At 41.5% G+C, this 23,152-nt stretch overlaps 1 protein-coding gene and 1 non-coding gene across 2 annotated transcripts in view; both read right to left on the reverse strand.

Moving 5' to 3' along the window:
• The window catches only part of mapkbp1 (mitogen-activated protein kinase binding protein 1), a 74,882-nt gene extending 59,474 nt beyond the window's left edge, over window positions 1-15,408 (reverse strand). Inside the window, exon 1 of the mRNA XM_046308151.1 lies at window positions 14,442-15,408. Coding sequence (XP_046164107.1) covers window positions 14,442-14,588 — 147 coding nt within the window. The 5' untranslated portion in view covers window positions 14,589-15,408. The remainder of the gene's footprint in view (window positions 1-14,441) is intronic.
• An 845-nt stretch (window positions 15,409-16,253) lies between these two features.
• Window positions 16,254-16,326, reverse strand: trnaf-gaa. The gene has a single exon. It is a non-coding gene; the product is annotated as a tRNA-Phe (tRNA).
• Between the last annotated feature and the right edge of the window lie 6,826 nt (window positions 16,327-23,152).

The following is a 23,152-nucleotide window of genomic DNA, read 5'->3' on the forward strand; positions in this document are numbered from 1 at the left end:
TAGCTCCGGTTGTATGGGTCATTGTCACGAGAATTATGTTCTCAATGTTCATAAACCAATTCAATTAAACTACTCAGTCTGCTAAATCAGGATTTGTAAGATACTGATTGAAATGAAAACAGACAGAGGCCCAGTCTACAATAGTCATTCACGGGAACGTTCTAAAGTCAAGAATACAAAACAATTAATTTTATACTGGCTTCTCACACACACACATCCATACGCACACACATTCACACAAACATTAGCACACAATGTCCTGCTACGCACACACATTCACACTAACAGAAGGTATCCTATGCACATACTGTCTCACTACCCAGCCGACAGAGATTAGGGAGACCTTGAGACGTACTCCCCGTTCTCTCCCAAATCTCTAGTCAGGTCGGCGCCGAAGTTTGCTCAGACAGTCTGTCTTTAAAATACCATAAAGACAAACATTAGCTATATTGTTTGACCCTAATTCTGACTAAAACTACACATTTATTGATTATAATTTCATACATTCTAATCAATTCCATACAATTATATGGTTTCAGGTTGTAATATTCTAATAATTGAATTAACAGATAAATCCCATTGACAGTCATATTGTCTTAACCATTTGAGCTAGAGACGAGACTGTAAAGCACGCATGCCTGTCGCCAAACTGGTTTTCCTTCCTGGCACTGCAGCGTGACAGCGAACTTAGATTGGCCTGTGCTCTTGGTTATATCAGGCCAATGTACCAACTTTGCTCGCTCTGTGTGCTGCTCCAATGTACAAATGTAATAACAGAAGACTGATCTGGGTCTGCATCCCCGCTCGCTTTCATGGCTAAATTCTATTTTAAAAACTGATGAAGGAATAGGGGGTAGTTCGGTAGGGCCAAAACATTTAGTAGTATCCTCTGAAAAACTGTACTATAGTATTCTAACCCTAACCCCAAAACAATACATTTTTGGTCCAATACAAATCCAATACAACACATTATTGAGTACCGCTCTCCATATTTTCAAGCACAGTGGTGGCTGCATCATGTTATGGGTAGGCTTGCAATCGTTAAGGACTGGGGGTCTATGGACCAAAGATCTATGGAATGGTCAAAATAAGTGCACTATGTGATGGAAACGGGTGTCATTTGGGATCCATCCACTAATGCTACTATAGGTTCAAGGCTACATACAGTGAGTAATCTTCTAGAGCTCCACTCACTGCCTTAGAAATAAATCAGCCCCAGGATAACAAGAAAATCCACTCCTTACTTCCCTCGTATTCAAACAAAAGCGGCATATTCCTTTGTCTGACTCCCTACTCCAGAGTGCTTCACACTAAGCCAGTAGGCTGTCTGCAAAATCTTTCCATCACCTCTTATTAGCCTACACCCTAAGAAAACAAATGAATGAAGCTCACTTCAATAATAAAACAACCACAGCAAGGCTGATGATGACTCACATTATGTATATATCATTAAGCAAAACGAAATACAGACAATAGGAAGAAGTAGCATAACTTCAATACATCCAGGCTGTGGAAGGACTATTCGACCAAGGAGAGTGATGGAGTGCTATATCGGATGACCTGGCCTCCACAATCACCCGACCTCAACCCAATTGAGATGGTTTGGGATGAGTTGGACCGCAGAGTGAAGGAAAAGCAGCAAGTGCTCAGCATATGTGGGAACTCCTTCAACACTGTCGGAAAAGGATTCCTCATGAAGCTAGTTGAGAGAATGCCAAGAGTGTGCAAAGCTGCCATCAAGTCAAAGGGTGGCAACTTTAAATAATCTAAAATGTAAAATATATTTTGATTTGTTTAACACCTTTTTGGTTACTACATGATTCCATATGTGTTATTTCATAGTTTTGATGTCTTCACTATTATTCTACAATGTAGAAAATAGTCAAAATAAAGACAAACCCTTGAATGAGTAGGTGTGTCCAAACTTTCAACTGGTACTGTGTATATCATGGTGTACAAGACCCCTCTCTGATTCGCGCCTGTCTGAGTGGACTAATCTATTGTGGAGACCGCAGGGATGGCTCAGTGCTACTGAAATTTTATATGGTTATATTACATAAGAACATTGTTGCAACACTAATAAAAAATAATATTATTTTATGACAAATGCGCTTTCTCCCGCGTTGGATAGTGGTCGCTGTCCGCGGTTCTGAAACACATCAGTGTGCTTTTGAATTGGCGCCTTTTCCTAGACCATGTTGCTATGTGCATAATAGCAAAGTTAACCAGCATATTGGTGTTGAGAACAATGCGGCGGAGGCAGCAGCAGAATGAGGAGACTAGAAAACAACCTGTGCCTTATTGTCTAAGAAAAGTGAGTAGAGAGGAAACCAAAACTTAGTTAATAATCAACAGCCTAACTGATAAATGTGCCTGGCTTTATAAATCATCCATATACACTACCGTTCAAAAGTTTGGGGTCACTTAGAAATGTCTTTGTTTTTGAAAGAAAAGCTATTTTTTTGTCCATTAAAATAACATCAAATTGATCAGAAATACAGTGTAGACATTGTTAATGTTGTAAATAACTATTGTAGCTGGAAACGGCTGATTTTTAATGGAATATCTACATAGGCGTACAGAGGCCCATTATCAGCAACCATCACTCCTATATTCCAATGGCACGTTGTGTTAGCTAATCCAAGTTTATCATTTTAAAAGGCTAATTGATCATTAGACAACCTTTTTGCAATTATGTTAGCACAGCTGAAAACTGATTAAAGAAGCAGTAAAACTGTCCTTCTTTAGACTAGTTGAGTATCTGGAGCATCAGCATTTGTGGGTTCGATTAGAGGCTCAAAATGGCCAGAAACAGGTACATTCTTCTGGAACTTGTCAGTCTATTCTTGTTCTGAGAAATGAAGGCTATTCCAATCGAGAAATTGCCAAGAAACTGAAGATCCTGTACAATGCAGTGCACTACTATCTTCACAGAACAGCGCCAACTGGCTCTAACCAGAATAGAAAGAGGAGTGGGAGGCCCCGGTGCACAACTGAGCAAGAGGAAAAGTACATTAGAGTGTCTAGTTTGAGAAACAGACGCCTCACAAGTCCTCAACACCAGTCTCAATGTCAACAGTGAAGAAGCGACTCTGGAATGCTTGCAAAGTGAGTTTGAGTTGCAAAGAAAATGACATATCTCAGACTGGCAAATGAAAAGAAAAGATTAAGATGGGCAAAAGAACAGAGACACTGGACAGAGGAAGATTGGAAAAAAGTGTTATGGACAGACAAATCTAGGTTTGAGGTGTTCGGATCACAAAGAAGAACATTTGTGAGACGCAGAAAAAAAGAAAAGATGCTGGAGGAGTGCTTGACGCCATCTGTCAAGCATGGTGGAGGCAATGTGATGGTCTGGGGGTGTTTTGGTGGTGGTAAAGTGGGAGATTTGTACAGGGTAAAAGGGATCTTGAAGAAGGAAGGCAATCACTCCATTTTGCAATGCCATGCCATACCCTGTGGGCGGCACTTAATTGGAGCCAATTTCCTCTTGATCTGTTTCACCTGTCGTTGTGATTGTCTCCATCCCCCTCCAGGTGTTGCCCATCTTCCCCATTATCCCCTGTGTATTTATTCCTATGTTCTCTGTTTGTCTGTTGCCAGTTGGTTTTGTTCGTCAAGCCTACCAGCGGTTTCTCCCTTGCTCCTGTCCTTGCTATAGTTTGTGTTTTCTTGTTTCCCGGTTTTGACCATTCCTGCCTGCTCTGACCCTGAGCCTGCCTGCCGTCCTGTACCTTCACCCCATCTATCTGGATTACTGACCTCTGCCTGACCTGACCCTGAGCCTGCCTGCCGTCCTGTACCTTCGCCCCACCTATCTGGATTACTGACCTCTGCCTGACCTGACCCTGAGCCTGCCTGCCGTCCTGTACCTTCACCCCATCTATCTGGATTACTGACCTCTGCCTGACCTGACCCTGCTTGCCGTCCTGTACCTTCGCCCCACCTATCTGGATTACTGACCTCTGCCTGACCTGACCCTGAGCCTGCCTGCCGTCCTGTACCTTCACCCCATCTATCTGGATTACTGACCTCTGCCTGACCTGACCCTGAGCCTGCCTGCCGTCCTGTACCTTCGCCCCACCTATCTGGATTACTGACCTCTGCCTGACCTGACCCTGAGCCTGCCTGCCGTCCTGTACCTTCGCCCCACCTATCTGGATTACTGACCTCTGCCTGACCTGACCCTGAGCCTGCCTGCCGTTCTGTACCTTCGCCCCACCTATCTGGATTACTGACCTCTGCCTGACCTGACCCTGCCTGCCGTCCTGTACCTTCGCCCCACCTATCTGGATTACTGACCTCTGCCTGACCTGACCCTGAGCCTGCCTGCCGTCCTGTACCTTCGCCCCACCTATCTGGATTACTGACCTCTGCCTGACCTGACCCTGAGCCTGCCTGCCGTCCTGTACCTTCGCCCCACCTATCTGGATTACTGACCTCTGTCTGCTCTGACCCTGAGCCTACTTGCCGTCCTGTACCTTCACCCCATCTATCTGGATTACTGACCTCTGCCTGACCTGACCCTGAGCCTGCCTGCCGTCCTGTACCTTCACCCCACCTATCTGGATTGCTGACCTCTGCCTGCCCTTGACCTGTCCTTTTGCCTGTCCCTGTTCGAATAATAAACTTTTGCTATTTCGACACGGTCTGCACCTGGGTCTTACCTTAAATGTGGTACCTACAACAGGACAATGACCCAAAGCACAGCTCCAAACTATGCAAGAACTATTTAGGGAAGGAGCAGTCAGCTGGTATTCTCAACCCTATTGAGCTGTTGTGGGAGCAGCTTGACCATATGGTACGTAAGAAGTGCCCATCAAGCCAATACAACTTGTGGGAGGTGCTTCAGGAAGCGTGGGGTGAAATCTCTTCAGATTACCTCAACAAATTGACAACTAGAATGCCAAAGGTCTGCAAGGCTGTAATTGCTGCAAATGGAGGATTCTTTGATGAAAGCAAAGTTTGAAGGACACTATTATTTAAATAAAAAAATAATTATTTATAACCTTGTCAACATCTTGACTATGTTTCCTATTCATTTTGCAACTAATTTCATGTCATGGTTTTCCATGAAAACATACATCTCTAAGTGATCCCAAACATTTGAACGGTAGTGTATATCTACAGAAATAAGACAGATCCTGCTTCTGTTGCCTGTTTGAGTGTTAGTTTAATAGCCTACTGATTCCATGAGCACCAATTCCATTGTCAAGTAAACAATTTCACAGATTCGGCTGTTTTTAATCTTTGCTTTGCTGTAATAAAGGCTTTAAAAATGTTTTTAACAAGTTAGAACAGCCTCTGATAATACCGTAACTTACTTAAGCCTATATTTTAATACTTACAGTATATAGGATACTGGATCAAACATTCGTTCATATCATCACACAGCATCACACAGCATTTTTTATTTGAAATGCAAATCAAGCATTTGTTTTAAAATTCAAATAAAGCGAGCCTTGAATAATTAGCTTAAACAATAAATAAATCGTTCCATTTCGGAAATTGCATTCACGAATGAACGTGACTGGTTTTAGGCTTTGCTGTAATAAAGGATTAGCAAAAAAAACGTTACAACAAACTCTCTGGTACCAGTGGTGGTCGGTGCCATTTAAGATGGGGGAGGATAACTTTTTTTTTATGAGCATGGCCTTATTTTTCTATTACACCATATTGGATGACAGTAAATCATATTCCATTCAACCAGTTCAATGTAACATTGATAGGTTTAGGCAACTACATGATACTACAATTTTCCCTATACCCATCATGATGTTGCTACAACCTAGCCTATGAATGAAAGTTTACATTGTAGGTGCGCAGGTCGAGATAATTTTGAGTAATCAAGGTGACAGACAGCGACACATTCAAGACCGCCGTGGGCACTCTTGCCTGCATCTACCTGATCTAGGGTGTAATCATTAGTCCAACAGTTGCAAACAAGAGTGTCTATTGGACAAATTCAGGTATGTTTATCCCTCTCTCGTTCTGTTTGCTTCCATTTAATTACGTTTTTCAACAAAATTGGCGCAATGAATACAACCCTGGTTACACACAAACACAGCTAACTTTCATAGCAGCCACATACAAACACCTTCTCATTTCACCTTTTCCCTTCGCTTGTGGACTTCAGTGCACAACTTACCAGCTGTCTTTGACAAGGAGAAAAAAACATTTCCAAGCCAAACCTTCATATGATGGTCGCTAACCACTACACACAGCCTACATTGTTGTCACCATCTTATCTAATGTCAGAGTCAACATTACTACTTCAACTAACGCATTAGTAAACCAGCTACAATCACGCAGTACAGTGTGTACAGTTACGGTGTTGGATAGCCATAGCCAGCTAGCTAACATAGCATCCCTCTCTTTTTGAGCCGGATGTTTGAGTAGGCTAAATTAATTAGCTGCATTCGAATGCTAGCTAAGTAAGTGAAAAGAAAATACTACATAACAAAGCTCTCTTGGTTCTCCTTCATTTTTGAAGAAATTAATTTATCAAAAAAAAGTTTTACTATTGTCTTTCTCTCTCTTTGAGTCAACTACTCAACACGTTATGTACTTCAGTGCTATCTCGCTGTAGCTTATGCTTTCAGTACTAGATGAATTCTCTGATCCTTTGATTGAGTGGACAACATGTCAGTTCATGCTGCAAGAGCTTTGATAGGTTGGAGGACGTCCTCCCGAAGTTGTCATAATTTCTGTGTAAGTCTATGGAAGGGGTGAGAACCGTGAGCCTCCTAGGTTTGTATTGAAGTCAATGTTGGAGGACAGAAGCTAGCTGTCCTCCAGCTACACCATGGTGCTACCCTCATTGCAAAACAGTGTGTTTTAATCAATTATTTGGTGATGTGAATATATTTAATATAGTTTTATCTAAAAATCTATCACTATTTTTATATTTGGTCCTATTTTTCCTCCTCTGAGGAGCCTCCACTGTCTGGTACGCTTATAATGGTACGCTTATAATGTATTTAGTGTCATTTACATTTTTCCAAACGGTTAGAAAATTATATTGTAATCTAACAGCACCAGTTTGGGACACATAATATGCACGCAGTGTTGGCTCCTTACCATATTTTGTTGATCTCCAGTATTTTCAACAACTAGTCAAATTCATTCCACACATCCGACTTCCCCTTTACCTCATGAGAAACCAGTAAACATTCCCTCGTTTCGGATTTATTTGTTACGTCCTCTGCCTCTATTTTATGGTGTTCGGAGTTTGTTACAACCAATTTATTGATGTGATTACGATATGCTATAGGTCAGGCCTTATTGGTCACGTACATGTGATGCATTAATGTGTCACGTAAAGAGAGCAATGGTTGAGGGAATAAGGAATGTTTTTCCTATACAAATGAGGGATTACGGTAACAAAACTTTTCAGTCAGAAATGGCTGTAATTATACTGCAGCTTAAGCAACACAGACAGAGCGATAAACACTTTGATGTTCTGTGGTGGTCGCTGCAGCAGAGACAGCACGATAAACACTTTGATGTTCTGTGGTGGTCGCTGTAGCAGAGAGGAGAGAGAGACAACAGGTGCTAGTCATACAGTCACTCAATGTCTTTTTTTTGTAACACTTAATAAGTCTGAGCCAGGCCAGGCCCGGCCCAATCAAATCAATTACTGGTCGGACACTCTCTCGTCATTTGTGTGTCTTAATTATGTAATCCAACAGTGTGCTTAAAGCATCAGACAAGCTCAGTGTATATAGTTGATTTGTCTGTATATGGAACAATACACGTTTTGACGTTTCTACCAATCGATTGGTTGAAAGAACAGGCGAATCTTGGTCGACCAAGATTTATTTTAATTGGAAACAGCCCTGAGCTAATTAAATGACTATTCGGATTACCTGCATTGATCCTTTTTAGAGGTTGACTGATTAATTGGCATGGCCGATTAATTAGGTCCGATTTCAAGTTTTCATAACAATCGGGAATTTGCCTTTTTGGACGCCGATGAGGGCCGGTTACATTGCAATCCACGAGGAGACTGTTTGGTAGGCTGACCACCTGTTACACAAAAGGACCTGTGAGTAAGTTGCAAGCTAGCATTAAACTCAACTTGTAAAAAACAACAAATCTTAACATAATCACAAGTTAACGAAACATGGTTGATGATATCACTAGGATAACTAGCTTGTCCTACTTTGCATATAATCAATGCGGTGCCTGTTAATTTGTCATGAAATCACAGCCTACTTCAACTTTGCCAAACAAGTGACGATTTAACAAAAGCGCATTCGTGAAAAAAGCACAATCGTTGCACAAATGTACCTCACCATAAACATCAATGCCTTTCTTAAAATCAATACACAGAAGTATACATTTTTAAAACCTGCACATTTAGTTAAATGAAATGCATGTTAGCAGGCAATATTAACTAGAGAAATTGTCACTTCTCTTGCGTTCACAGTGCAAGCAGAGTCAGGATATATGCAGCAGTTTGGGCCGCCTGGCTCGTTGCAAACTGTGTGAAGACCATTTTTTCCGAACAAAGACCGTAATTAATTTGCCAGAATTTTACATAATTATTACATAACATTGAAGGTTGTGCAATGTAACAGCAATATTTACACTTCGGGTTGCCACCCGTTCGATAAAATATGTAAAGGTTCCGTATTTCACTGAAAGAATAAACGTTTTGTTTTCGAAATGATAGTTTCATGATTTTACCATATTAATGACCAAAGGCTCGCATTTGTGTGTTTATTATATTATAATTAAGTCTATGATTTGATATTTGATATAGCAGTCTGACTGAGCGGTGGTAGGCAGCAGCAGGCTCGTAAACATTCATTCAAACAGCACTTTACCGCGTTTGCCATCAGCTCTTAGCAATGCTTGAACCATAGCGCTGTTTATGACTTCAAGACTATCAACTCCCATGATTAGGCTGGCAATACTAAAGTGCATATAAGAACATCCAATAGTCAAAGTTATATGAAATACAAATGGTATAAAGAGAAATAGGCGACGCGTCATAATTCCTATAATAATGACAAACTAAAACTTCTTAACTGGGAATATTGAAGACTCATGTTAAAAAGGAACCACCAGCTTTCATATGTTCTCATGTTCTGAGCAAGTAACTTAAATGTTAGCTTTTTTACATGGAACATTTTGCACTTTTACTTTCTTCTCCAACACTGTGTTTTTGCATTATTTAAACCAAATTGAACATGTTTCATTTTTTATTGGAGACTAAATTGATTTTATGTATTATATTAAGTTAAAATAAATGTTTTCATTGTTCATTCAGTATTGTTGTAATTGTCATAATTACTTACATATATACAGTATATCACAAAAGTGAGTAAACCCCTCACATTTTTGTAAATATTTGAGTATATCTTTTCATGTGACAACACTGACAATGTAAGTGTACGGCTTGTATAACAGTGTAAATTTTCTGTCCCCTCAAAATAACTTGACACACAGCCATTAATGTCTAAACCGCTGGCAACAAAAGTGAGTACACCCCTAAGTGAAAATGTCCAAATTGGGCCCAAAGTGTCAATATTTTGTGTGGCCACATTTTCCAGCACTGCCTTAACCCTCTTGGGCATGGAGTTCACCAGAGATTCACAGGTTGCCACTGGAGTCCTCTTCCACTCCTCCATGACGACATCACGGAGCTGGTGGATGTTAGAGACCTTGCACTCCTCCACCTTCCGTTTGAGGATGCCCCACAGATGCTCAATAGGGTTTAGGTCTGGAGACATGCTTGGCCAGTCCATCACCTTTACCCTCAGCTTCTTTAGCAAGGCAGTGGTCATCTTGGAGGTGTTTTTGGGGTCGTTATCATGTTGGAATACTGCCCTGCGGCCCAGTCTCCAAAGTGTGGGTATTCATGCTCTGCTTCAGTATGTCACAGTACATTTTGGCATTCATGGTTCCCTCAATGAACTGTAGCTCCCCAGTGCCGGCAGCACTCATGCAGCTCCAGGCCATGATACTCCCACAACCATGCATGACTGTAGGCAAGACACACTTGTCTTTGTAATCCTCACCTGGTTGCCGCCACACACGCTTGACACCATCTGAACCAAATAAGTGTATCTTGGTCTCATCAGACCACAGGACATGGTTCCAGTAATCCATGTCCTTAGTCTGCTTGTCTTCAGCAAACTGTTTGTGGGCTTTCTTGTGCATCATCTTTAGAAGAGGCTTCCTTCTGGAACGACAGCCATGCAGACCAATTTGATGCAGTGTACGGCATATGGTCTGAGCACTGACAGGCTGACCCCCCCACCCCTTCAACCTCTGCAGCAATGCTGGCAGCACTCATAAGTCTGTTTCCCAAAGACAACCACTGGATATGACGCTGAGCACGTGCACTCAACTTCTTTGGTCGACCATGGCGAGGCCTGTTCTGAGTGGAACCTGTCCAGTTAAACCGCTGTATGGTCTTGGCCACCGTGCTGCAGCTCAGTTTCAGGGTCTTGGCAATCTTCTTATAGCCCAGGCCAACTTTATGTAGAGCAACAATTCTTTTTTTCAGATCCTCAAGAGAGTTCTTTGCCATGAGGTGCCATGTTGAACTTCCAGTGACCAGTCAGTATGAGGGAGTGTGAGAGCGATGACACCAAATTTAACACACCTGCTCCCCATTCACACCTGAGACCTTGTAACACTAACGAGTCACATGATACCTGGGAGGGAAAATGGCTAATTGGGCCCACTTTTGTTGCCAGCGGTTTAGACATTAATGGCTGTGTGTCGAGTTATTTTGAGGGGACAGCAAATTTACACTATTATACCGTACAAGCTGTACACGCACTACTTTACATTGTAGCAAAGTGTCCTTTCTTCAGTGTTGTCACATGAAAAGATATACTCAAATATTTACAAAAATGTGAGGGATGTACTCACTTTTGTGATATGCTGTATATATAAAACATATGGGTCGATTAATCGCTATCGGCTTTTTTTGGTCCTCCAATAATCGGTATGGTGTTGAAAAATCATAAATCGGTCGAACTCTATAATCTTTTTTTAACTAACTTCATTGCACTGACTATGCAAACACACTGGTCTCTACCCACACACACTTACACCCCAACACACACACACACACACACACACTGCTGTTACTCCTCCACATATTCTACTGCTACAGCTCAGTCTCTTATCTATTCTGTTGCCTAGTCACTTTACCCCTACATACTGTGCCTTCGGAAAGAATTCAGACCCCTTGACTTTTTCCACATTTTGTTAGGTTACAGCCTTATTCTAAAATGGAATAAATAGGTTTTTTTTTTCATCAATCTACACACAATACCCCATAATGACAAAGCAAAAACAGTTAAAAAAAATGTTTGCTAATTTATTACAAATAAAAAACTTTAATATCATATTTAAATAAGTATTCAGACCCTTTACTCAGTACATTGATGACGCACCTTTGGCAGCGATTACAGCCTCGAGTCTTCTGGGGTATGATGCCAAAAGCTTGGCACAACTGTATTTGGGGAGTTTCTCTCATTCTTCTCTGCAGATTCTCTCAAGCTCTGTCATTTTGGATGGGGAGCGTTGCTGCACAGCTATTTTCAGGTCTCTCCAGAGATGTTTGATCGGGTTCAAGTCCAGGCTCTGGCTGGGCCACTCAAGGACATTCAGAGACTTGTCCCGATGCCACTCCTACATTGTCTTGGCTGTGTGCTTTGGGTTGTTGTCCTGTTGGAAGGTGAACCTTCGCTCTCTGTCTGAGGTGCTCTGGAGATGGTTTTCATCAAGGATCTCTCTGTACTTTGCTCCATTCATCTTTGCCTCGATCCTGACTAGTCTCCCAGGCCCTGCCGCTGAAAAACATCCCCACAGCATGATACTGCCACCACCATGCTTCACCATAGGGATGGTGTCAGGTTTCCTCCAGAAGTGACACTTGTCATTCAGGCCAAAGATTTCAATCTTGTTTTCATCAGACCAGAGAATCTTGTTTCTCGTGATCTGCGAGTCTTTAGGTGCCTTTTGGGAAACTCGAAGTGGGCTGTCATATGCCTTTTACTGAGGAGTGGCTTCCGTCTGACCACTCTACCATAAAAGCATGATTGGAGTGCTGCAGAGATGGTTGTCCTTCTGGAAGGTTCTCTCCCATCTCCACAGAGGAACTCTAGAGCTCTGTCAGAGTGACCATCGGGTTCTTGGTCACCCCCCTGACCAAGGTCCTTCTCCCCCGATTGCTCTGTTTGGCCAGGAGGCCATCTGTAAGAAGAGTCTTGGTGCTTCAAAACTTCTTCCATTTAAGATTGATGGAAGCCACTGTGTTCTTGGGGATCTTCAATGCTGCAGAAATTGTTTGGTACCCTTCCCCAGATCTGTGCCTCGACACAATCCTGTCTCGGTGCTCTACTGATAATTCCTTCGACCTCTTACCTTGGTTTTTGCTCTGACATGCACAGTCAACTATGGGACCTTATATAGACAGGTGTGTGCCTTTCCAAATCATGTCCAATCAATTGAATTTAACACAGGTGGACTCCAATCAAGTTGCGGAAACATCTCAAGGATGATCAATGGAAACAGGATGCACCTGAGCTCAATTTGGATTGTCATAGCACAGGGTCTGAATACTTATGAAAATAAGGTATTTCATTATTATTATTATTATACATTTTCAAACATTTCTGAAGAACTTCTTTGACATTATGGGCTATTTTGTGTAGATTGCTGAGGATTTGTATTTATTTAGACGTTTCCACTTCCCAATAACAGCACTTACAGTTGACCGGTGCAGCTTTGAAATGTTACACACTGACTTGTTGGAAAGGTGGCATCCTATGACAGTGCCACGTTGAATGTCACTGAGCTCTTCAGTAAGGTCATTCAGCTGCCAATGTTTGTTTATGGAAATTGCATGGCTGTGTGCTCGATTTTATACACCTGTCGGCAACAGGTGTGGCTGAAATAGCCAAATCCACTCATTTGAAAGGCTGTCCACACATTTTTGTATATATAGTGTAGCTACATCAATTACCTTGTACCCTTGCACATTGATTCAACAGTGTTACTCTCTACATAGTCATGTTATTTTGACTCTTCATTGTTATTCACTGTTTATTTAGTCCTCATGTCAGTATTTATTGGCTACCCGGTGGTCTACACCTGCTGTATACGGTGCATGTTTCAAATGACATTTTATTTGGAAAGGACCAGTAAGTAAGCATTTCACGGTTAGTCTACACCTACAAATAAAATGGTCTTTACTATACATGAAACCTTGTCATATTGATTACATTCTTGGACTTAAACTTCAAATGTACAGTGTTATTGTCACAGATGGAGATTTAGCCAACAAACAATCAAACTGGACAGTTCTATCTCAATCTCTTCATTTTATTTTAAAGACTCAATCATGGACACTTACTGACTGTTGTGGCTGCTTTGCATGATGTATTGTTGTTTCTACCTTCTTGCTGTTGCCTGTGCCCAATAATGTTTGTGCCATGTTTTTGTGCTGCTGCCATGTTGTGTTGCTACCATATTGTTGTCATGTTGTGTTGCTACCATGCTATGTTGTCCTAGGTCTCTCTTTATATAGTGTTGTTTATGTAGTCCATATTTTTATTTAAAATATATATATTTTAATCCCCGGCCCCCGTCCCCACAGGAGGCCTTTTGCCTTTTTGCACGCAGTCATTGTAAATAAGAATTTGTTCTTAATTAACTGACTTGCCGAGTTAAATAAAGGTTCAATAAAATACATTAAAAATGTTATCAACTTAACTTGGCTAGTTTTTTTTTCTTTATTGCTTTGTAGGGGGGTTCAGTCAGGCACAGGTCACGTGTGTGCCTTTGTGAGAGAGAAAACACAGGCAGCTTGTAGCCTACATGTGAATGGAAGGATCACAGCTGTCTGTGAGAGGTAGGTGTCACATGCCATGTGTGTCACATGCCATTTTCTCACGTCAACACTAAGGGAGCAACACTAGGGAACAGTTCTCCTATATAATCAACTTACAGTTGCAAATATCCTAGCCTTTGTCCATAGGAATCACTGTAACTGCAATTGGGACAGTAATATACTAGTTGTAACCAATTACTTCCAGATGAAGATATATGGAGTTAACTGCAGGACTAGGCTACTATGAGGGATGAGGATTAATGCTACGAACAACCTCCATGGGGTTGTTCTGCAAGGGGGAATAAGCCTGCATGTAATGTTCATGTTTTTGGTTTATGATCAGTGACACACTTCCCTAAATATGTCATGTTTCTGGACTCTATGAGGAGACAGACAATTATTTCCACTGGAAAGCAATGTGCTGATCATGTCATTTTACCTGTAGATTGACGCTATTTCAATTAGGCCTATATAAACATTATCGTGATATTGTCTGGAAGGTCGCTCGTTGTGTTTGATAGCAAACCTACAAGCTGGTTATAATGGTCTACTACTGATCCTATCCACGCCGGATACATACCTTGTGACTGAGATTCTCTTTATGGTTCCGATCTTTATTCCTTCTCAATTTGATAGATGGCGAGCGGAGAAGATTTTTGATCCGACTCTTTATTGTGGAACCCTCCACCGTCATCATGAAATCTAAATTCTGACTGATCTCAGACATCGGTTGTTAGAACTAGTACATGAAATCTGGGAACCAGTGGTGATAGCCAGACTAAACCAAATGTTGTTCAGCAAAATAAATACAAAGATAAAATAAACGTTAATTTGCTGTCATGCTTCCTTCTGGTTCAATGCGTTGCGTGTTATGTTGGCATGATGTGTGCGGTTCCCGTTCATTACATGCCCTGGTCTGCCTGGAAAGCTTTTCTACATGATCCGTCCTTCCTGCATTACATTCTGATCCACTGGGAATGATATTTCTCTGGATGCATTTGGAAAAATTGTCCATGTTCCCAGATTGTCAGCAGTAGTAGCTAGCTACTTCGATGGTCGGGTTCCTGAAGACTGTCAGTCACCCCGCGGCTCCTCGTCTGGTGTCATTGCGTCCTCCGCGATGAGAACTGCCATTGGTGAAACTGGATCTGCGGCACAATACCAGTTCTTGGTTAGCTACTGCAGCTTAGCCAAGCTTTCTGCCAATGTCCCAGCTGTCTCTTTCGTCCCCACATTGGGCAAGAAAGATACTGCCGTTAGCTAAACCACATGCTAAAGAAGAAAATGCCCAGTGCTATTGCCTACTAGCATGCCATTCAACAACGTTAGCAAGCTAGCTAGGTACTGTAGGCTAACGTTGTGCATAGCCCCCAAGCACTGTCAGTGACATGCCAGCTAGCTAGCTAGCTACCTTGCCACTTCTATCAATCTTTTTCTGTTTATTCCATGCAGGGTTGAATGACAACCGCTTGCGACACTTATATCTGTATTTTACTTTCCCGTTGATGGAGACGTTTTGGGCAGGACTGTCAGGTCAGACCTCAGTCTCGCCTCGTAGCAAGCGTCAACATTTGACAGTCATCTGTTGATTACTTTAGAAAAGCATTCTGACCCAGATCTCACCAGCAGCACCAAGTCAATGTCGCCATCTAGTGGTTGAACTTGTCCCACTCCATTTCATGTGCAGCTCGTCCCTTCAACAGTAAATTGGTTTTAGTACTCTACATTCGAATGCACAATTTGAAAGAAAACAGTTGTTGAAAGCCGCTTTTTATTAATTTATATGTAAACAGAGAATTTTAGTCGCATTGTAAAACTTTTTCGAATATTTTATTTAAGACTTTAACCTTTTATTTACCTTTTCATCACTGACAAACACATAACTTAAGAGTTTTAGTTTACTTTTTTTTATACATTACTTAGACCTCAATTTAACAAACATGGTTTTGAAATGACATTGACAATATATTACATCTTTCCCATGCTCGTCTTCGTACCAGTCTGACAAACATTCCAGTCATTGTACTCTGTCATGTGCCAAGGGGCTAGTGCTGTCCGGGATCCTTGGGACTTCCTACGCGAACCCTCAACCGCATTTTACCGTTCAACTTCGATGGGGGGTAGGGACGTTGAGTTGCTCATTGTCTTTTACAGTTGATTTATTTACCCTTTATTTAACTAGGCAAATCCTTTAAGAATAAATTATTATTTACAATGACGGCCTACCCAGGCCAAACCCGGACGACGCTGGGCCAATTGTGCGCTGCCCTATGGGACTCCCAAATCACGGCTGGATGTGACACAGCCTGGATTCGAACCAGGGACTCTAGTGACACCACTTGAGATGCATTCCTTAAACCACTGCGCCACTCGGGAGCCCAAAAATATTGCCTGCCGAAACCCGGGATCGAACCAGGGACATTTAGATCTTCAGTCTAACGCTCTCCCAACTGAGCTATTTCGGCTGGTTATCAGAACTCATTAAATTGTGTCCATAACACGTGGAGACACGACAATATCATTTGAATTATAACAGTCAAAAATTAAAATGTTGCTGTTAGCCAGGAACGTTAATACGTTTTGTAGTTGGTATATTTCGTTTCAGAATTTAGACCCTAGGCGCGAGCTAGCCATTTTTGACAGATAGCACACTTTGACTGTGGTAACTAGTGGAAACGGTTTCGTCTTGACAAAAATAAAACGGTTGCTTAATCAAATCAGATCTCCTTGAGCTCTTTTTCAATCCCTTTGGTGCCATTTTCACAAGTATTCGGTGAATTTTAAAAACTTTTAGTACAAAACTGCTTGTAACACATTCGGTCTTGCATTCAAAACCTTTCATTGTGCATTAATTTTGCTTGGAGACATCTTTCACCACATACAGTAACCATTGATACAAAATATAGGTTCACTGTTGAAATATAACAAACATTGGTTTAAGTCACCAAAACACAACATTATGATTTCTTCTCAATGTAGTTGGTTTTAACAACCCATTAATCGAATGGCAAAAAAAAATGCAAGACACATGTTTCAAAATTGCCCCTTGAAGGGCTGACAGTAATATGCTACAGTACATTGCACTGTTTTCACCGGCTTTTCACTTGCACTACCCATCAAAATTGACTGAAAATCAAATGTCCATTTTTTTCTATCCCATGTGTGGGCAAACAAGGTGTGCAGACATCATCCACAATCATATGGTAACCATGTATTGCATTTTAAAGTATCGTAATGTTCGTGTGTGGCTCAGTTGTGAATGACACTAGGAACAACAGGGTTTGATTTTAAGCATTTACTGTAGTCACTTTGGATGAAAGAATCTGCTACATAAAATGGCAGGGAACATAGTATACTCCTGGCCAATGCAATTTTACTGTAGTAAAGCAGTGTGAAAAACCCCCAACGCCAATAAGAAGAGACTTGCATAGGCCAAGAAACATGAGAAATAGACATTAGACCGGTGGAAATCTGTCATTTGGTATGATGAGTCCAAATTAGAATGTTTGGTTCCAACCGCAGTGTCTTTGTACGAAGCATAGTAGGTGAACGAGTGATCTCCACATGTGTGGTCCCACCGTGAAGCATGGAGGTGGTGGTGTGATGGTGCTTTGCTGGTGACATGGTCTGTGATTTATTTAGAATTCAAGGCCCACTTAGCCATGCTGGTTATCATTTGTTTTTCACCTCCAGACTGTGTAAGGACTATTTGGCCAAGGAAAAGCAGCCTTCAAGTACTCAGCATATGTTGGAACTCCTTCAAGCCTGTTGGAAAAGCATTCCAGGTAAAGCTGGTTGAGAGAATGCCAAGAGTGTGCAAAGCTGTCATCAAGGCAAAGGGTGGCTACTTTGAAGAACCTAAAATATATTTTGATATGTTTAAAAACATTTTTGGTTACTACATGATTCCATTCCATTTACTTGCTATATTGTATTTACTTCGCCACCATGGCCTTTCTTTTGTTGCCTTTACCTCCCTTATATCTCACATTTGCTCACATCGTACATAGACTTGTTTATACTGTATTATTGACTGTATGTTTGTTTTTTCTCCATGTGTAACTCTGTCGTTGTATGTGTCGAACTGCTTTGCTTTATCTTGGCCAGGTCGCAATTGTAAATGAGAACTTCTCAACTTGCTTACCTGGTTAAATAAAGGTGAAATAAATCAAATAAAATGTGTTATTTCATGACAATTATTCTACAATGTAGAAAATATAAAAAATAAAGAAAACCCTTGAATGAGTGGGGTGTGTGCAAACTTTTGACTGGTACTGTATATAAGTATGGTATATATTTGTATACTTTACAAACATACAATTCCATTCTGTAGACTTCAAAATCTGTATATAGTAGACAAACCAAAATAGTTAGTCAATTGATTTTTTTTAAACTGCCTTTTTGATGATCTGTTTTGAGTCTTGTATTATGAGTTGTGAAAATGTACCACATACTTGTAAAAATGTCACCAAAACAAATGCATGATTGAAGAAGAAAAACAGATGTAACATGAATATTCTAAGAAAGCCCAGTCTCTGGAATGGAATGTAATATCTGAACAGACTGGTAAGCAGGCTAAATGCATGCATCATTGCCTACATTTTCTCTGCATCACTCTAGCAGCAGACAGCAGACAGCAGACAAAATGCATCTAAAAGCACATCTCAGCTCAGTTGGACTACACTGACTGAAGGAGGTCCTCCAAAATGTTTCTTTCCACTCCATGCATAATTACCCCAACAGACTCTACAACCAACAGACTCTAGTGCTTTACTGACCAGCTCCCAAAGCCCCTCTTGGATGTGGAAAATAAAGGGATCCAGAATAGCATTGAGGCAGTAGAGTAACTGGGATGACTCCACTAGGAGGTTCACAACATTGGCCACCCTACACGTATTAGTGTGGTCATACAACGTGAAGAAGATGATGCATGCTATAATATGGAGCAACTGCCCTGGTACCCAGCACACAAAGAAATTGGCTATGAAAACTGCAATCAGCCAGATGGTCTTGTCCCCCCGGCCTTGCATGTTGCCTGCAGCCCACTGCTGCCGCGAATGCCTCATCCGGGCTATAATCTTCACATAGGACGGGATGATGAGGAACAAGGGAACAGACACCTGCACAGAGTAGTAGGATAACAGATTGTAGGTGGCTGCGCTGTACCTGAACCTTGAGGTCACCACAGTTCCACAGTAGCGGATGCCGCTCTTCCGCTCCCTGTAGTTGATGTTAGGATAGCTTAGGTAAATGAGCAGGACGGTAATGGCCCATAGGAGCAGTGAGACCAGGGCAGCGTTGCGGGGGGTGCGGACCATCCGCGACTCGAGTGGGAAGACAATAGCCAGGAAGCGGTCGGTGCTGACAACACAGATAAACATGGTGCTGGAGGTCAGACCTACAAAGTGGAGTATGTTACTCAGGATGCACAGTGAACTGCCCATGCTCCAGTCATAGTTCTCACTTACATAGATAGCCCTGGGCGGTATGGAGGCCAGGTACGCTAGGTCACACAGAGCTAGGTTCAGTACTCCGATGGAGCCGATACTCCAAGGTCGAGACGGTTTGAGGCAGATCACCAGGCTACAGATGTTTCCAAAGATACCGAGCAGTGAGAGGGTATGGTAGAATGGAGGAATGATGGTTGCAGCGTAGTTGCGGGTTGAGCTGCAGTCCTCGAAGGGGACTAAGGGCAGGGAAAGGTCTTCAATAATTGACAATGTGCTGTTTCTTCGCAATAACCAGCTGGGGACGGAGTGCTTGTCAGACATGTTCTTTTGAACAGAGTTCCTGTATCAACTGATAATTGAACAAATGTGTCAGATCAAACAATTACAAATTCAAATCATCAGTCAAATCACATTTATAATAAAATGGCAATACACTGGGAAAGACATACTCTAGAGTAATATTCTAATTTCTGATATGAAATCACACTTGTAACAATAACAAGGATAATAAATGTCTTCATTCTAACATTCATAAACAACTTTGAGCAAACTTTCAGACAACATAGAAGAAATAACTGAAACATGTCAAATAAAACTGAAGTAACATGGAGATAGTTCTGATCAACACTTACCCTTGAAGAACGCAGCTGTACTTGAGAGAACCTTTTAAGTGTTCTGTAACTTTGTTCCCAGCTTTTTATCACACCATGGCATCATTACTTCAGAAGATCATGGCTACGTCCCAAATCGCACCCCATTCCCTTTACAGCGCACTACTTTTGGCCGGGGCCCATAGGGCTTTGGTCAGAAATAGTGCACTATATAGGAAATGGGGTGGCATTTTGGATACCCTTTTGCTACGAATTCAATTTCGCATGGGAAATTAAAGATATTGCCCGGTAATGAATAAGGTCATTAGTTTGCAATTAGATCCCATGGGTCAATTGGGAAAATGTCAGAGCTCTCTCTTCCCACATTAAATATGTGGGAAGAGAGAGAAAAAAAAAAGGGCAAATGAAACCAACATGAGAAGATTACTTAGCGTTTTAACGATCAGCTACCCATGCATGTTCTTTCACAATATTCCTGAAATACCTTTTCATATATGTTCAAAGTAATATGTACAGTTACAGTAAGTCACTCAATCTTTAGAGTAATATTACTGTTCAAATCATATAACACAATGTAACTGCGTCAGAAATGTATATCTAGGCAGCCCACATTCATTGTTAGATTTTATTTCAAGGAGTCTTCATTTCTCTTATGCCAACATCCTAAACATAACGGTTATTGACACCATATAAAAATATCAGAAATACCTTTACAAAAACAACTCCATTATCAGAGGAAGAAAAACAGTCTTAAAAGTGGGGGAAAAAAAGTAATTATTTACATGGCCTATTAATTATAAAAACATGTATTTTATACTTTATACAGAAATTAAATCTACACTTCATGCTTCTAGACAAAAAAAAGTATGGATGCTGTTTAAGAAGAGGGTTCGCTTTTAATTCTGCAAGCTTACCTCTTAGCAGCATAAAAGTAATTACAGCAAATGTATTTCCCTCAATTTAACACCAAATACATTCCCTCTCAAATGGCAACCTATTCCCTATAAAGTGCACTATTTTTGACCAAAAGTAGTGCACTATATAGGGAATAGTGTGCCATTTGGGACAGCCTTCTCTACTCCTATTATATAGTGAATGTCAGGGTCCGATTATTACATACATCACTAAACAAGTAAAGCTGCTCTTAAAAAGGTCACAAGGACTGCAGATTCAATGACCTATTCATCCTACAGGGACCTATTAGGATATTGCTTATTAAGTTTAGGTTGAGATTTGTCTGCAGTGCACACAGTGGTTAGTGTAGCAAACAGCGTGCCATACAAAAACAGATGAAATGTCCCTTAACCTTTAAGGCTTAATTCACTACGACCGAGAACTTTCCTTGCAACAAACACAAAGATATGGCAGACAGGGCCTACTCTACTCCAATATGGAGACAGGGCCTCTGAAACAGTCATATACACTCAACAGTACAGTATAGTACTATGAACACAAACAGCATCAGCAATCTGTCTACAGATCATCTTGCTCTGATGGTAGATATATACTCTAAAACCAGAACATACTGCACACCCTTAAAATGTAGAGTTCCTGGTAGCTTAATATTATGCGAAATTCACTGCATCTCCTCTTTAAAATAAGGGGAAGAAAAGCAACAGATCGGGGTCCGTTTTTAAGCTTATTTCTTATGATCTAAAAGGCCAACTGATTCTAGATACACTACGTGACCAAAATGACAAACCTTAACCCTTATAAGTATGCATATACATGCTCTCCTACATACACAAACATACCCTCATACACTACATGACCAAAAATATGTGGACACCTGCTCGTCGAACATCTCATTCCAAAATCCAAATTCCAAAATCATGGGCATTAATATGGAGTTGGTCCCCCCTTTGCTGCAATAACAGCCTCTTATGAGAAAGCTTTATTTTATATATATATATATATATATATATATATTTAATGTAACCTTTATTTAGGCAAGTCAGTTAAGAACAAATTCTTATTTACAATGACGGCCTACCCCGGCCAACGCTGGGCCAAATGTGTGCCGCCCTATGGGACTTCCAACCACGGCCGGATGTGATACAGCCTGGATTCGAACCAGGGACTGTAGTGACGCCTCTTGCACGGCGATGCAGTGCCTTAGACCGTTGCGCCACTCGGGAGCCCAACTAGATGTTGGAACATTGCTGCAGGGACTTTCTTTCAATCAGCCACAAAAGCATTAGTGAGGTCGGGCACTGATGTTAGGCAATTAGGCCTGGCTCGCAGTCGTCGTTCCAATTCATCCCAAAGGTGTTCGATGGGGTTGAGATCAAGGCTCTGTGCAGGCTAGTAAAGTTCTTCCACACCGATCGACAAACTGTTTCTGTATGGACCTCACTTTGTGCACGGAGGCATTGTCATGCTGAAACAGGAAAGGGCCTTCCCCAAACTGTTTCCACAAAGTTGGAAGCACAGAATAATATCATTGTATGCTGTAGCGTTAAGATTTCCCTTCACTGGAACTAAGGGGCCTAACCCAAATCATGAAAAACAGCCTCAGACTACTATTCCTCCTCCACCAAACTATGCAATGGGGTAGGTAGCGTTCTCCTGGCATCCACCAAACCAGATTGGTCCGTCGGACTGCCAGATGGTGAAGCGTGATTCATCACTACAGAGAACGTGTTTCCACTGCTGCAGAGTCCAAAGCGGCAAGTTTTACACCACTCCAGCGGACACTTGGCATTGCGCATGGTGATCTTTGGTTGGGGTGCAGCTGCTCGGCCATGAAAACTAATTTTATGAAGCTCCTAACGAACAGTTATTGTGCTGACGTTGCTTTCAGAGGCCGTTTGGAACTCAGTAGTGAGTGTTGCAGCCGAGGACTGATTATATTTACACGCAACGAGCTACAGCGGTCCTGTTTGAGCTTGTGTGGCCTACCACTTCATAGCTGAGCCGTTGTTGCTCCTAGACGTTACCACTTCACAATAACAGCACTTAGTTGACTGGGGCAGCGCTAGCAGGGCAGAAATTTGACAAACTGACTTGTTGGAAAGGTGGCATCCTGTGACGGTGCCACGTTGAAAGTAACTGAGCTCTTAAGGCCATTCTACTGCCAATGTTTGTCAATGGAGATTGCATGGTTGTGTGCTCGATTTTATACATTTGCACCAACTGGTGTGGCTGAAATAGCCAAATCGACTAATTTGAAGAGAAAAACATGACTCCTGACTGTCAGAACAGTGTCATGTCAGTCTGCATTTCAAGTC

Source organism: Oncorhynchus gorbuscha, linkage group LG17 (genome assembly GCF_021184085.1).
Source record: "Oncorhynchus gorbuscha isolate QuinsamMale2020 ecotype Even-year linkage group LG17, OgorEven_v1.0, whole genome shotgun sequence".
NCBI lineage: Eukaryota > Metazoa > Chordata > Actinopteri > Salmoniformes > Salmonidae > Oncorhynchus > Oncorhynchus gorbuscha.